The sequence below is a fragment of the Phocoena sinus genome, chromosome 4, assembly GCF_008692025.1.
Source record: "Phocoena sinus isolate mPhoSin1 chromosome 4, mPhoSin1.pri, whole genome shotgun sequence".
In the NCBI taxonomy this organism is placed as follows: Eukaryota; Metazoa; Chordata; class Mammalia; order Artiodactyla; family Phocoenidae; genus Phocoena; species Phocoena sinus.
This window is the reverse complement of record NC_045766.1, coordinates 76,474,182-76,488,430: the sequence shown is the minus strand read 5'-3', so window position 1 is coordinate 76,488,430 and position 14,249 is coordinate 76,474,182. Positions and strand designations below refer to the sequence as shown.

The 14,249-nt window shown below is 40.7% G+C and overlaps 1 protein-coding gene across 1 annotated transcript in view; it reads left to right on the top strand.

Moving 5' to 3' along the window:
- Positions 1 to 14,249, top strand: part of PARP14 (poly(ADP-ribose) polymerase family member 14) — an 89,298-nt gene that overhangs the window by 49,888 nt on the left and 25,161 nt on the right. The window contains exons 2-6 of the mRNA XM_032629411.1: positions 349 to 585; positions 6,027 to 8,248; positions 10,323 to 10,559; positions 11,097 to 11,318; positions 14,117 to 14,195. Coding sequence (XP_032485302.1) covers positions 349 to 585; positions 6,027 to 8,248; positions 10,323 to 10,559; positions 11,097 to 11,318; positions 14,117 to 14,195 — 2,997 coding nt within the window. The remainder of the gene's footprint in view (positions 1 to 348; positions 586 to 6,026; positions 8,249 to 10,322; positions 10,560 to 11,096; positions 11,319 to 14,116; positions 14,196 to 14,249) is intronic.

Below are 14,249 nucleotides of genomic sequence, written 5' to 3'. Positions count from 1 at the left end.
GAACTCATGCCTGCAGGTAATGGGGAGCCGAGGAAGGAGTGAAATGAGATTTGTATTGTAGAGAGTGCATTCAGGTGGTGATGTCAAGGAGGGGTGGAAGAGGCTGTGACTAGAGGCAGGCGCACGACTCAGTGTCAGCAGTCCAGGTAAGGCATTCCTATGTGCATTGCTGTTCAGAGGCTGGAAGCTTTAGGCATGTAGATTCTCATGTGGGAATTAAAATCTTGCATTTAAAAATTGAGTGCTTAGCCTCCCTCCTTTGTCTCAATTAATATTCAGTTTCTTCTATATAATATAAAGATACAATCATAATTTTTGATTGATTGATTAATTGATTATGGTTTGTAGATGCCCTGAAGTTTGTTGATGAATGTGTCAAGCACCATTCAGTGAAAGACCTTCAGCTTTCTGCAAGACTTCTGGAAGTGACAAAAACAATCCGAGTTGAAAACCTGCCACCTGGTGCTGATGACCATGATTTGAAATGTTTATTTGAAAATCCTCGTAACGGAGGGGGAAGAGTGGCCAGCATTGAATGTTTTCCTGACGAGAGTTCAGCACTGATTGAATTTTTTGACAGAAAAGGTAATACCTATTAGCCTAATTTTGTAAACCTTACCTAGCATAATTAAAACCATTTTAATAGATCTTAACAGTTAACAGTTGAATTCTGATGTATTTTATTTTTATCTGTATATTTTTTTGTTTTTAAAATTTATTTATTCATTTATTTATTTTATTTTGGGCTGTGTCGGGTCTTAGTTGCGGCACACGGGACCTTTGTTGTGGTGCGCTGGCTCAGTAGTTGAGGCGTGCGGGCTTCTCTCTAGTTGTGGCGAGTGGGCTCCAGAGTGTGTGGGCTCTGTAGTTGGGGCACACAGGCTCTCTAGTTGTGGCTCGTGTGCTCAGTAGTTGCAGCACGTGGGCTTAGTTGCCCTGTGGCATGTGGGATCTTAGTTCCCCGACTAGGGATCGAACCCATGTCCCCTGCACTGGAAGGCAGATTCTTAACCACTGGACCACCAGGGAAGTCCCTCCATATATATTTTTGGAAATCCAAGTAGCAGTCCCGTACGTCTGGTATATCATGCTAAGTGAATCCAGTGATTCAAAACTTTAGAGAAGTAATGTCAAGTTTTTGAAAGATATGAGGAGATTCTCTCATGGGTCTGTACTTATGACAGACTGAAAAATATATAATTCTTAGAGTCTTTGAGATACCGTATTTAAAGAGGTGATCTGTGTTTTAGCTATACATTTGGTAGAAATTCTCAAGTTAACTTCAACAAGATTAGGTAAAGAAATACTCAGAAACACACGGTTCCTATAAAGTATCTTCACTTCCCGCTTCACTTGTCAGTGTCATCATTCAGAAATTAATAGGGGTGGTTTCACATGATCAGTGGACGCCTGCTGGATTGTTCTTTGCAGTGACCCTGTGAAAACCTTGCTCAGCTGAACCTTAGGGAAATGTTTCTGAGGGATTCGTAGACATAGATTGCCAGTTCTCTGAGGCATGTGCAAGGTCAGCTTGGAGATTTCACTGATGTTCAGAGGTCAAGGCTGAGGAGTAGGAATTAGGGAGCCGGACTTCTTAGGGAAAGAAGGAATGTTGTGCTTGGGATCAACTGAGGGAGGATGAGATAGGATCATGTGGAATGCCACTCACTTAAAGTAAACTGTTTCATAGGGGTACTTGGAGGAACCTCCTTTCAGCTGTTATGAGTTGGGGAAATTGTGGTGAAGGTATGGTTTGGATTAAAATGGAATGAGAGACCTAGCGTTCCTTGGGCAGAGGGATGAAAGGTGAGCTTCTGTTGCATGTTCTTTAAATCTCTCTCAGGGAAATTTACCTTGGGCCCAGGGAGAGAGCTACATAGAACTGTTACTCTAGAAGTTAACCTCCCAGCTTATGATGGGAGTTGACAACTATGGGGCTTTCGATCATCTTGAGGGCATGGGGCAGTTGGGTGTGTCCTCAGAATGTCTATGTTACATGTGTATGAATAATAATAGGAGCTATTTTATTCAGGTTTATTTTATGCTAGAGCCACACTCGTAGGGCACTCTCAAAAGTTGCTCTTTGCCCTGACCTCTTTGCACCATCTGACTATGTTGACCACACCTCCTCAAAACTCACTCACTCCCTGTTCTCTGTGTCTGAGATACACTGATTTTCCCTTTCTCTCTCTGGCTGTGTCTTCTTTTTTTTTTTTTTTGGCTGTGTCTTCTTATGAATATGACTTACATTTGCACAGCTCTGCAGGGTGCTACCAAGTGCATTCTCAGACACTGCTTTATGGGCGTTGCTATTATTGTAATCCCTGTTTTACAAATGAAGAAACTGAGGCACAGGAAGGTCCAATAACTTGACCAAGGTTACACAGCTAGTAAGTGACAGAGCCAGGATTTGAACCTGGGTAGTCTGGCCCCATAATCTGTGCTCTTAACTTCTCCACTTTCCCCCAATTTCCTGTACATCTATAACATTAATTTTTCTTGTAGGATATTTCACCGCTTACAATGAGTTAATAATGAGGCAAACTGTAGATAAAGCTGAATTAAAAACAGAATTTATTTAGCAATATTGTACTTTATACAGATCATTTGAGAGGAATAAGTTAGGCAATTTACTCTGAAATTATTTTGTTCAACTTCACAGAATCCAATTCACAAAATCTTAAGGAAGGGAACTCTTATTGAATGCTTGTTGTACATGAGATCTTTTTTTAAAAAAATATTTTATTTATTTATTTATTTGGCTGTGCTGGGTCTTGGTTGCGTCATTCGGGATCTTGAGTAGCGGCATGCGAACTCTTAGTTGCGGCATGCATGTGGGATCTCGTTCCCTGACCAGGAAGCATTGGGAGTGCAGTGTCCTATCCACTAGACCACCAGGGGAGTCCCTACATGAGATCTTTTGCTGTGTTTTCTGCCATGGTATTCATCACTGAATCCTCCTAAGAACCTGCACAGTTATATAGTTTTTTGTTTTTTATTTTTAACAGAGGAGGAAAACAGGATGGAGAGCTTAAGCCACTTTAAGGTGATATCTGTGATGGTTCTTGGGTCAGACCTGAGTCCAAATGCCTGGCTTTGGTGCTTACGAGCTTTGTGATCTTGGGGGAAGTTACTTTAACCCACCAAAGCCTCTGTTTTCCATCTGTAATAGAGGGCTCACATTACTACTTACCTCAGAGGAATGTTGTGAGGATCAAATTAAATTGTACCTGCAGAGTGCTTGGCACATGGTGGTACTCACTGGTACTCAGAATCTGTTCCAGGCCATGGTGGGAAGTTGAAGCCATGAGTCTGGGCCTCTGAAGGCCACTTTTTTTTCATTAGGTCTGGCTCCAGGCCTAGGAGCCAGTCGTGCACAAGGTGAAGTTATTTTTAACATCTTTTCACAAGATGCTGTTTTAATCCAAGTTGTTACTGGAGTTCATTCTAATTCCCTTCCTGCTTAGACCCCTTGTAGCTGTCTAATAACTAACACAAAGTGAGGAGGGGTTTGGGGGAGAAGAGTACCCCTACACACACACAGGGACTGTCATAGTAAATGTGGCAGGAAGGGGATTAGAGCAGGGACAAGGGATGTACAGGACTTATTGAATCAGAGTCTCTGGGGCTGGGTTCTCTGATGACTGTGAGGATGCTCTTTGTTTGGAACCCTTGGAACAGGGGCAAGAGCATGGGCTTTGGGGTTAGACAGACACTGGCTTGAACCTTAGCTCAGATCTTTACAGTCTGTGTGACCCTATTCGAGTTACCTAACATTTCCTAGCTTCAGTTTTATCAGTTGTAAAAAGGGATGATAATAATCGTGTCTCTACCTCAAAGGTTTGTTGTGAGCATTAAATATATGTAAACCAGGGCTTCCCTGGTGGCGCAGTGGTTGAGAGTCCGCCTGCCGATGCAGGGGACACGGGTTCGTGCCCCGGTCTGGGAGGATCCCACATGCCGCGGAGCGGCTGGGCCCGTGAGCCATGGCCGCTGAGCCTGCGCGTCCGGAGCCTGTCCTCCGCAACGGGAGAGGCCACAACAGTGAGAGGCCCGCGTAACGCATAAAAAAAAAAAAAAAAAAAAAAATATATGTAAACCACTTAGAATATTGTCTGACACGTAGTAAGCTATTATAATTATTATTATGCTCCTCCTCTCAGAAGTATTAACAGAATCTAAGTCATCTATGAAATCTAAAACTGTGCAACTGTACAAGAAGAAATAAATAACATGATTCTTAGATTAGCTTTGCTTTGAGCTGGAAAGTATTCTTCACACTGGAGCAAACATTATCCCCTTGCTGGTGACCAAACTCTTGTCTTTTGTTTGTTTGTTTGTTTTTTGCATTTCACCACTATTTTTTTATTTTTATTTTTTATTTTATTTATTTATTTATTTATTTTTAACATCTTTATTGGAGTATAATTGCTTTACAGTGGTGTGTTAGTTTCTGTTGTACAACAAAGTGAATCAGCCGCATACATACATATATCGCTGTATCCCCTCCTTCTTGAACCTCCCTCACACACTCCCTATCCCACCCTTCTAGGTGGTCACAAAGCACCGAGCTGATCTCCCTGTGCTATGCGGCTGCTTCCCACTAGCTATCTATTATTACGTTTGGTAGTGTATATATGTCCATGCCACTCTCTCACTTTGTCACAGTTTACCCTTCCCCCTCCCCATATCCTCAAGTCTATTCTCTAGTAGGTCTGTGTCTTTATTCTCGTCTTACCCCTAGGTTCTTCATGACATTTTTTTTTCTTAGATTCCATATATATGTGTTAGCATACGGTATTTGTCTTTCTCTTTCTGACTTACTTCGTTCTGTATGACAGACTCTGGGTCCATCCACCTCACTACAAATAACTCAGTTTCATTTCTTTTTATGGCTGAGTAATATTCCATTGTATATATGTGCCACATCTTCTTTATCCATTCATCCAATGATGGAAACTTAGGTTGCTTCCATCTCCTGGCTATTGTAAATAGAGCTGCAATGAACATTTTGGTACATGACTCTTTTTGAATCATGGTTTTCTCAGGGTATATGCCCAGTAGTGGGATTGCTGGGTCATATGGTAGTTCTATTTGTAGTTTCTTAAGGAACCTCCATATTGTTCTCCATAGTGGCTGTACCAATTCACATTCCCACCAGCAGTGCAAGAGTGTTCCCTTTTCTCCACACCCTATCCAGCATTTACTGTTTCTAGATTTTTTGATGATGGCCATTCTGACTGGTGTGAGATGATATCTCATTGTAGTTTTAATTTGCATTTCTCTAATGATTAATGATGTTGAGCATTCTTTCATGCGTTTGTTGGCAATTTGTATATCTTCTTTGGAGAAATGTCTAAATAAATTTATTTATTTATTTATTTTTGGCTGCATCAGGTCTTTGTTGCTGCACATGGGCTTTCTCTAGTTGCAGCGAGCAGGGGCTACTCTTCGTTGCCGTGCGCGGTCTTCTCATTGCGGTGGCTTCTCTTGTGGAGCGTGGGCTCTAGGCGCGTGGGCTTCAGTAGTTGTTGCACAAGGGATCAGTAGTTGTGGCTCGCGGGCTCTAGAGCGCAGGCTCAGTAGTTGTAGCGCACAGGCTTAGTTGCTCTGCTGCCTGTGGGATCTTCCCGGACCAGGGCTCAAACCCGTGTCCCCTGCATTGGCAGGCGGATTCTCAACCACTGCGCCACCAGAGAAGTCCCTCTTCTGTCTTTCTTAACCTGGTGGTGATATATCAGTGTTATCAGAAAAACAGAAAAATAGAATTTATTTAACAGAATTTCAACATAGAGTGTTCTTGGCTGGAAAGTAATTATTCCATGAAATAAGGAATCCCTGTGCAGTGTTAATACATATCAGTTTATATTTGAGCACTCTGGGAGTAGTGCTGCTTTTTAATAGCATGTAACATCAAAGTTCTACAAACATTAGGATTTTTTTTTCTCTAGAATAGGAAAGCTTGTTTGCTTATTCTTTCATCTGAAACATATTACACTAAGATTACTTAATTTCTTTCCTTTAAGTGTTAGACACCATCATGACCAAGAAACTTGACCTCAATAATATGCCGCTCTCTGTGTTCCCGTACTATACTTCTTTGGGCACAGCCCTGTATGGACAGGAGAAGCCTCTGATCAAGCTTCCAGCACCATTCAGAGAATCACTGGATCTTTCCTTATGGAAGTTCTTGCAGAAGAAGAATCACCTGATTGACAAGATAAATGATGAAATGAGACGTTGTCACTGTGAGCTAACATTGTGCCAGCTTGGCAGTGAAGTGATCATCAGACCTGCAGCTACCTTAGTCAGTCAAGGAAGACCAAGAATCAAGACCTGGCAAAAAGATGCTTCTACAGTATTCTCTGGTATCCGGTCTAAGTATACAGTGACCTCATTTAAAGTGGATTCAACAGTATGGGACATCATAAAAGACAATTTAGAAGATGATAGGATTTTGATTGAGTTTGATGCACTAACAGGGATTGCAACCTTAGTGGGGAAATCAGAGGATGTACAAAACATTGAGCCACAGATCAAGGACTTAATAGAAAGCACCATTCTAGAAATTAGAAGAGAAGAGCAAAGTCTGAAGCAAAAACTGGCCATTTCTCCAGGAAGGTATTCACTTCTGTTGCACAGCGGTGTACAGGAGTATCTCCACACGGAGTGCCCAGAGGTGGAGATTTTTTATGATGAAGCCTCTCAACACATGTACTTCAAAGGACTCCCTGCAGATGTGTATAAAGTAAAGTGTGAAATCCAGGGAAAGGTATACACCATGGCTCAGAGAAACATTCAGGTTGCCCCAGAGGTTTTTCAGTTTTTGCAACAGGTTGACTGTGCAGAATTCTCTAAGTCTCTCTTTATAGCACAGAACATTCTTGCAGTTTATGAGCTAGAGGGCACAACTGTTCTCTTAACTGGTGCTTTTTCTGAAGTCCTGTTAGAAGCTGCAAAGCAAATGGTCAGTGCCTTAAATTATAAGTGCATTGACATTGAAGACAGGGAAGTTCTTAACAGTAAGAAATGGAAATGGCTCATTTGCAATTTGCATAAGAAACACAATTCCTCCTCAAAGACTGTAATAATCCATGAGGTAACTTCAGAAACCACAGCCCAGGTCATTATCACAGGCTGTGTGAGAGAAGTAAATGAAATCTATGACTTGCTTTTTGACTTCCTGGAAAAACACACAAAAATAGAGAAATTGATTGAAGTAAAGCCTTCCTTAGTTATTGATTACTTAAGGGCAGAAAAGCTACTGTGGCAAAAGATAAAGAAGATGAATGTTCAGGTAACGTTTAATCCTGAGAACAAGCAAAAAGGCATTTTACTAACTGGCCCAAAGACCAAAGTCCTGGAGGGAATGAACATTGTCACGCAAGCCTGGGATTTGGTCTGCGTTAAAAGCTTCCATATTGATAAGCCAGGAGCCAGTCAGTTCTTCCAGGATAAAGCACGGTATTATAAAAGTGAGGTCAGAAGGTTATTTGGTTGTTTTATTGAACTACAGAAGGATGGTGGGCAGAGGTGCTTGTTTCAGACAGATTTAGCCCCTGGAGTCTCGCTGATGGTGCAGCAAGGAGACTTGACACAGTTCCCCGTCGAGGTGGTGGTGAATGCGGCCAATGAGGAACTCAAGCTCAAGGGGGGCTTGGCGGCTGCTCTTTTAAAAGCAGCTGGCCCTGAGCTCCAAGAAGACTGTGACCGGATAATGAAGACAAGAAAGAACAGGATCTTACCTGCCTTTGCCGTCATCTCGAAAGCAGGAAAGCTCCCGTACCACCATGTGATCCACGCAGTAGGACCCCAGTGGAAGAGTGATGATGCCCTGAAATGTGTGTGGCAGTTAAAGACTGCTGTAAAAGGAAGTCTCCATTTGGCTGTAAAACACAAGTACCGATCCATAGCCATCCCTGCTATTAGTTCCAGAGCCTTCGGCTTTCCCCTACCCCAGTGTGTGCAGACCATTATTTTGGCGATCAAGGAATGGTTCCAGTTTAACCAGGATAGATGCAGCTTGAAAGAGGTTTACCTTGTGGATATAGCTGAGAAGACTGTTGAGGCCTTTGCTGAAAGTGCAAAAATTATATTTAAAGACACCCTGCCTGATATGGCTTCCCTGCCCAGTTTACCAGCAGCAGTCCAGCCCAACTTGAGAAAAGATCATGGAAAAGGAGCAAGTCTGTTGTCCCCAGAAGGCCTGAGGATCCTGTTGGTGAAAGGAGATGTGCAGAGTGCTACAGTGAGTGCCCCTGTTTTCAGAACACCCACCAGCGTGCTGGGACTCCAGTTAGCCTGTTGCTAAAGGGAGATTAGGATCAAGGGGAGAATCCCATGCCCTCCATCCCTGCCTTGAAACAGGTTTCCTTAGAAAATTGGGCTACTTCACCAAGGCATTCACTAATTGAGATTGGCCAATTACCTGGGGGAGCTGATAGCACATTCCGATCACTAGTTTCCAGTAAGTGTGAAAATCCACAATAATACCTAACATTTACGAGGCTCTCTATACTTTTTCAGTGCTCTTACACCTGTCATATTTTGGCAAATCTAAGGTTAATTTCCTGTCACATTCACTGATAGCAGATACAGAAAAATTAGAGCATAACACGGGGACGGAAGACAGTAATCTTATCAGCGGAACTGAACCAGAGGGTTCTGAGTTTGAGGGACCATCAGCTCCCCACACCATTAAGAAAGTGTAGGGAGGAAGGTAGAAAGTGACCTGGGGAAGGTCTGGGTATTATGTGGGGACAATTCTTACAGCTCTGCCAGGGGGTGACATGTTTTTTAAAAATACTTAGCATTTGAAGTATTTAAAAATACTTTAAAAAGGTACTTAGCAACCTTTTCAACACAGGCTCTAACTAATCCAAACAGTCCTGGAAGCCCCCTGCTGTGCCAGGTGTTAACTCCCTGAGCTGGGCGAATGTGGGCAGTCCTGGGGCAGGGATGCTTAGGGAAGGCCATTTGCATATTTATTTGGAGAAAAGTCTATTCACATCCTTTGCTCACTTTTAAATTGAGTTACCTTTTTATTATTGAATTTTAAGAGTTCTTTATATATTCTGGATACAGGTCCTTTAACAGATATATGATTTGCAAATATTTTCTCCCATCCTGTGGGTCATCCTCCTGTTTTGTTCAAGTTGTTACTTGGTTTAAAATATTTTTCATTTGGTTTAAAATATGGAAAGAGATTGTAAAAAATTAGATCTCTACTTACAGTAAGCTTAAATCATAATTACAAGAATAATAGCTAACACTGACTATTTACTATGAGCCAGGCAGGCACTCTACTAAGTGCTTGACATGCATCTTCTCATTCAGTGCCATGAGGCAGATTCCAGGACTATTATTATTCTCATTTCACAGATGAAGGAATGAGACTTAGAGGGGTTAAATAATTTGCCCAAATCCCACATTTAACAACTGATGGAGCTAGGGTTGGAATGTGCATTGCTCTATTTCAAAATATTAAAAATAATTTTGTTTCTCATTGAAAAGAACAAGCAAATAAACAAAAATCTCTTTTGGTCAAGGGTCAGTAATTGGAGTGAGTTCCAATACTCATTCACCTTGAACTCTGAGTAGTAAGACATTCCTTCCGTGCCTTTCACTCCCATAGGTGTGTGCCCTCTGAAGCCAAGACCTGCTCTGCATTACTCCTCAGTGACCCACGTGGGGCAGCTTTGACAATCACTTGATCACAGTCCCTCTCCTGTCTTCTCTTGGTGTCTTAGTCAAGCCTGATTAATCTGCTCACATTAACTGTCCTGCTGAAAAAGCTCCCTTGGCTCTTCACTGCTGCTGGGAAGTCCAGTTGGCTTGGCACTCGAGGCCTTCTGTAGTCTGTGATCAGAGTAACATTTCTAGCCTGGCTGGCACCATTTTGCTGCAGAAGCTCTCTATCAGGTCAAACTAATCTCCTTGCTGCTCACAACCTGCCATGCTTCTGTCCATGCTGTTGCCCCTCCCGAATGACTTCCCCATCTCTCTCTGCCTGCTGCAACTATTCCCACTTCTCAGACACCACATTGCTCATAGTGTCTTTACTAGCCTCTGAAGGCACTTCCTCTGGACTCCTTTGGTGATCCCATACCATTTATGTATTGCTCTTTGACAGCTCTCTTTTGTCCTAGAGTGTTATTTAAATAAGTATCTAATAACACTCTCTTTTGTGGTGGTATTTCAATCTCTGAAAACTTAATCATCTTAGTTGTCCCCCATTGTGCCAAGCCCGGGGGCTCAATCAGTAATCCTTGATGAATGCTTTTTCTTACAATTTGAAACAAATTGTTGGTTTTGTCTTTAAGACCGATGTGGTTGTCAACTCCATTTCGTCGGATCTTGAGCTCAATAGAGGGCCCCTTTCCAAGGCCCTCTTGGAAAAAGCGGGACAAAAGCTTCAGGAGGAGCTGAAGACAGCTGGACAAGGGGTGGCTGTTGAGGTCGGCACAGTTATCCAAACCAGTGGTTGCAATCTGCACTGCCACCGTGTGCTTCACGTGGTGGCTCCGGACTGGACAAATGACAGCACATCTTCACGCAAGGTGGGACCTGGTTTTAAATTCTCCAGGAAATTAAGTAGCCCTTTGGACTCTCCTTTCAGTAGAATGTAGCTTGAACCCTGGCTGTGTCTTTTCTGTAATAACAGCACGTTCTCATAGCCATTTCTTTCAGCTGTAGCTGACTTCTCCCAAGGACCAGTTAGTAATAGAAATTGATTACAGTTCTCAACCATTGCTGGGACTCGGGGAAGAATTATTGAAGATAGCACTCTTTAGTGAGGAAGGAAAAGTGAGGGCATGAAGAGTGGAAGAGACTGAAGGAACAGAACAGTAGCTGCTTTGCTTCTTTCCTTCATTGCTGAGTGAGTTTGAATCTTTTTGGAGGGTCTCACACATTCTTCTTTACTTTTCCTTGTTTACTCCTCTGTTTTCCTTTCGCCTTCTGACTGCCCTTAACCTGCCTTTTGTTGAAAGGAAAAAGGAGTAGAGAGAGATCACAGAGTTGCTAAATTCTTGTTCTTTTTGTTTGAACTCTGATTTCCAGGCCAAATGTATAAGAATGTGCTTTGTGCTTTTCAGATCATGGAAAACATAATCAGAGAATGTTTGGAAATCACTGAGAGTTTGTCCTTAAACTCAATTGCATTTCCAGCAATAGGAACAGGAAATCTGGGGTTTCCTAAAAACATTTTTGCTGAATTAATCACCTCAGAAGTGTTCAAATTCAGCAGCAGGAATCAACCCACAACTTTACAAGAGGTTTGCTTTCTGTTGCACCCAAGTGATCATGGAAATATTCAGGTACAGTCTTTCTCATTACTCGTTATTTTGGCAACTGAGCCCTAACATGTTCAAGTATCTTCTTGATCTGATAGGTTGTTTCTTTCATGTATTTTCATACAGGAAAGTAAAAGAGTAGTGTGGACTAGTTGCAGCATGGCAAATTTCAAGCACATTTTTTGGATATAGAAAAAATTTTGACTTCTTATTAAGAAAAATTTGAAACATATGCAAAAGTAAACCAAATAGTATAATGAAATCCCTTGTACCCATCGTTCAGCTTCATAGTTATCAGCCTATGCCCAGTATGTTTCATCTCTATCTCCATTTATTTCCCTTCCTCCCATACTGTTTTTGAAGCAGATCCCATATATACCTTTTACCCATAAACAATTCAGTATTTGTTTTAGACATTAGGATTCTTTTTCAAAAGTAATCTAAGTACAATACTATTTCACACCTAAAAGAAATTGGCAGTCATTCCTTTATTTCATCAATTATCACGTCAGTGTTCACTTTGCCAACTGTTTCATAAGTATTTTATTTTGTTTTTATAGCTTGTTGGTTTGAATCAGAATCCAAATAAGGCCCAAATATTGCAATGGAGTTGACATATCCCTTAAACCTCTTCTAATCTATAGAATTTCCTTCCATATGAACATAGAAATTTTAATACATAATATAAAAGCACAGTTGTGGTCCTACAAATAGGAGAATGTCAGAATAAGATACAACTGAAGGCTCAGCACATCCCCATAGGAGTAAGACAGTTGAGACCAGAAATACCAGAACCATCTTTGGTCACAGAGGGTCCATCAACCAGCTCACGTTTGCTGAACACCAGCTGTGAGTAAGCCTCTGGACTCAGCATTATGGGGGAACAAGAGGCATTTAATATGAGGCCATTATTCCTGCCCTGCAAGTCCTTAGAGTCCAGGAGAGTAGATGATATTAATTGTTTGAAAAGTTCCATGATAATGCAAGAATTAAACAGATTAAGGCTAGCAACCCAAGAGATGTCCATAGATCATTGGACTAACTGAATTTTTAGGTCATACTTAATTTTTTTTCTGGATCTAGACACTACCTTTAAATACTTTGGAAGCAAACAAATCTAAATTCTAATCAGACAGCTAAACCACCTGGGCAAAATATGTGGTCCATTTAGTTGGCCTGCATAACTACAGTCATTTCTAGTCAATAAATGCTTTGTGAACAACCTCCCTATGACTTGCATTGTACAAAGTGATGTGGATTACAGAATGGGTATGTTGCATGTACACTCCCTCCTATAAATCATAATTACTTTGGGAGCTAAGATTTATACACAAAATGAACTAGAGACATGAAGTGCTGAGAGTTTTTGAATGAATGGCTGAGTTCATTGTAGGGAAGTGAGTCCTGTGACATGGATCTGAACCCTCGAATCTCACTCTTTCTGTGCATCGTCAGCCTTTGTTATCTTTCCTAAAGATTCAAATTCTGCAAGTATTTTGTAAAGGGATTAGTCTATACAGACATCTTTATTGCCATTGGAAATAGTACTGATTCTCCATACACGGCTGTGACAATTTTTCTCTTAAGACTTTTAAAGACAGTTAAGATTTGGTCATATTTTCACAAAAATCAGCAAAACTTATTGAAATATTTATAGGTGGAGACTGTAACAGAGGTTGCACACAGCAGCCTATGGTCGGAACATAGCCTTTAGATGTGCTTTATTTGGGCTATTTTTTAAAAATTTGAATCAGTTGCTGGCATTTAAGAACCAAACTTGTCACATAAAACTCCAGATGTCCACTGGGACCTAAAAATTCAAAAGTTCTGGCACCTTGGACATGGATTTCTGCCTGAACAGTTCGCTGTGGCCAAATGGCAGCTCCTCTCTAGTTCTTCAGAGTCAAACCAGTCCAGCTTTACACCTGTCCACCTTTACACCTGTAGATCACGTGCCTGGTGCCTGGAGAACCCTGGCTCTGTAGTCTCTCCTGGTCCTTCTCCCATTATTGTATCAGCCTTTTAGCCAAGATGTTACTTGTTTTTTTTCCAACAAAATTTCCTGTTGCTTGTTTACAAGGAGGAAGAAAGTGATGATTTTGGGGTGTCACTAACCAGGCAAAGAAATGGAATTCCAGCCTCTTGCTCCAAAAACACTACTCCCCTAGCTGTTTCTCTCCTGGTACAAATAAGAAGTTAAAAACTGAAGTGTTTGGGTCCTTGTGATTGTCTTTCTCTTAACACTGTAGTTTTAACAACAACAAAGTATTTACTTTTACTGATTATGAAAGTAATACATGTTCATTGTAGAAACTTTAAACAATAAAAAATGCATAAATTCTTTTAGTTGTATTTCATCTTATCTTCTTTTATATATGTGGACTTTTAAACGTGGTATTATATAATGTAATTTAGTATCATTCTTTTTTCATTTAATAGTATGAAATAAGCATTTCCCTATTCCATTAACTATTCTTTGAAAACATAATTTTTAATGGCTGATAAATACTCCAACATATGGACATACTAAAATTTATTTAACCATTTCCCTGTTGGATTTTTAAACTGTTTAATTTTTTCTCAATTACAAATAGTATTGTAGTTATATTTTTGTTCACATCTTTGATAGTTTTCATAGTTTGTATTTACAGAAATAGAATTTATGAATTTTTCATAACATAAAAATCTATAATGAAAATAAATGATACTCTGAGAATTGTTCTCTCCTAAATATTTGTGCATGTAGGATCAGAAGGTCTGATGAATCAAATTCATTCATCTACAGAGAATTGTAATGATTAAAACTGTCTTTGTATTTCTAGGCATTCTCAGATGAATTTGCCAGAAGGGCTAATGGAAATTTCATCAGTGACAAAGTTCCCAAGGCTGAAGATACACAAGGTTCAATAAAGCTTTTAAATAGAGAAATTATTTTTAGTTGCTAAATAAGTATTC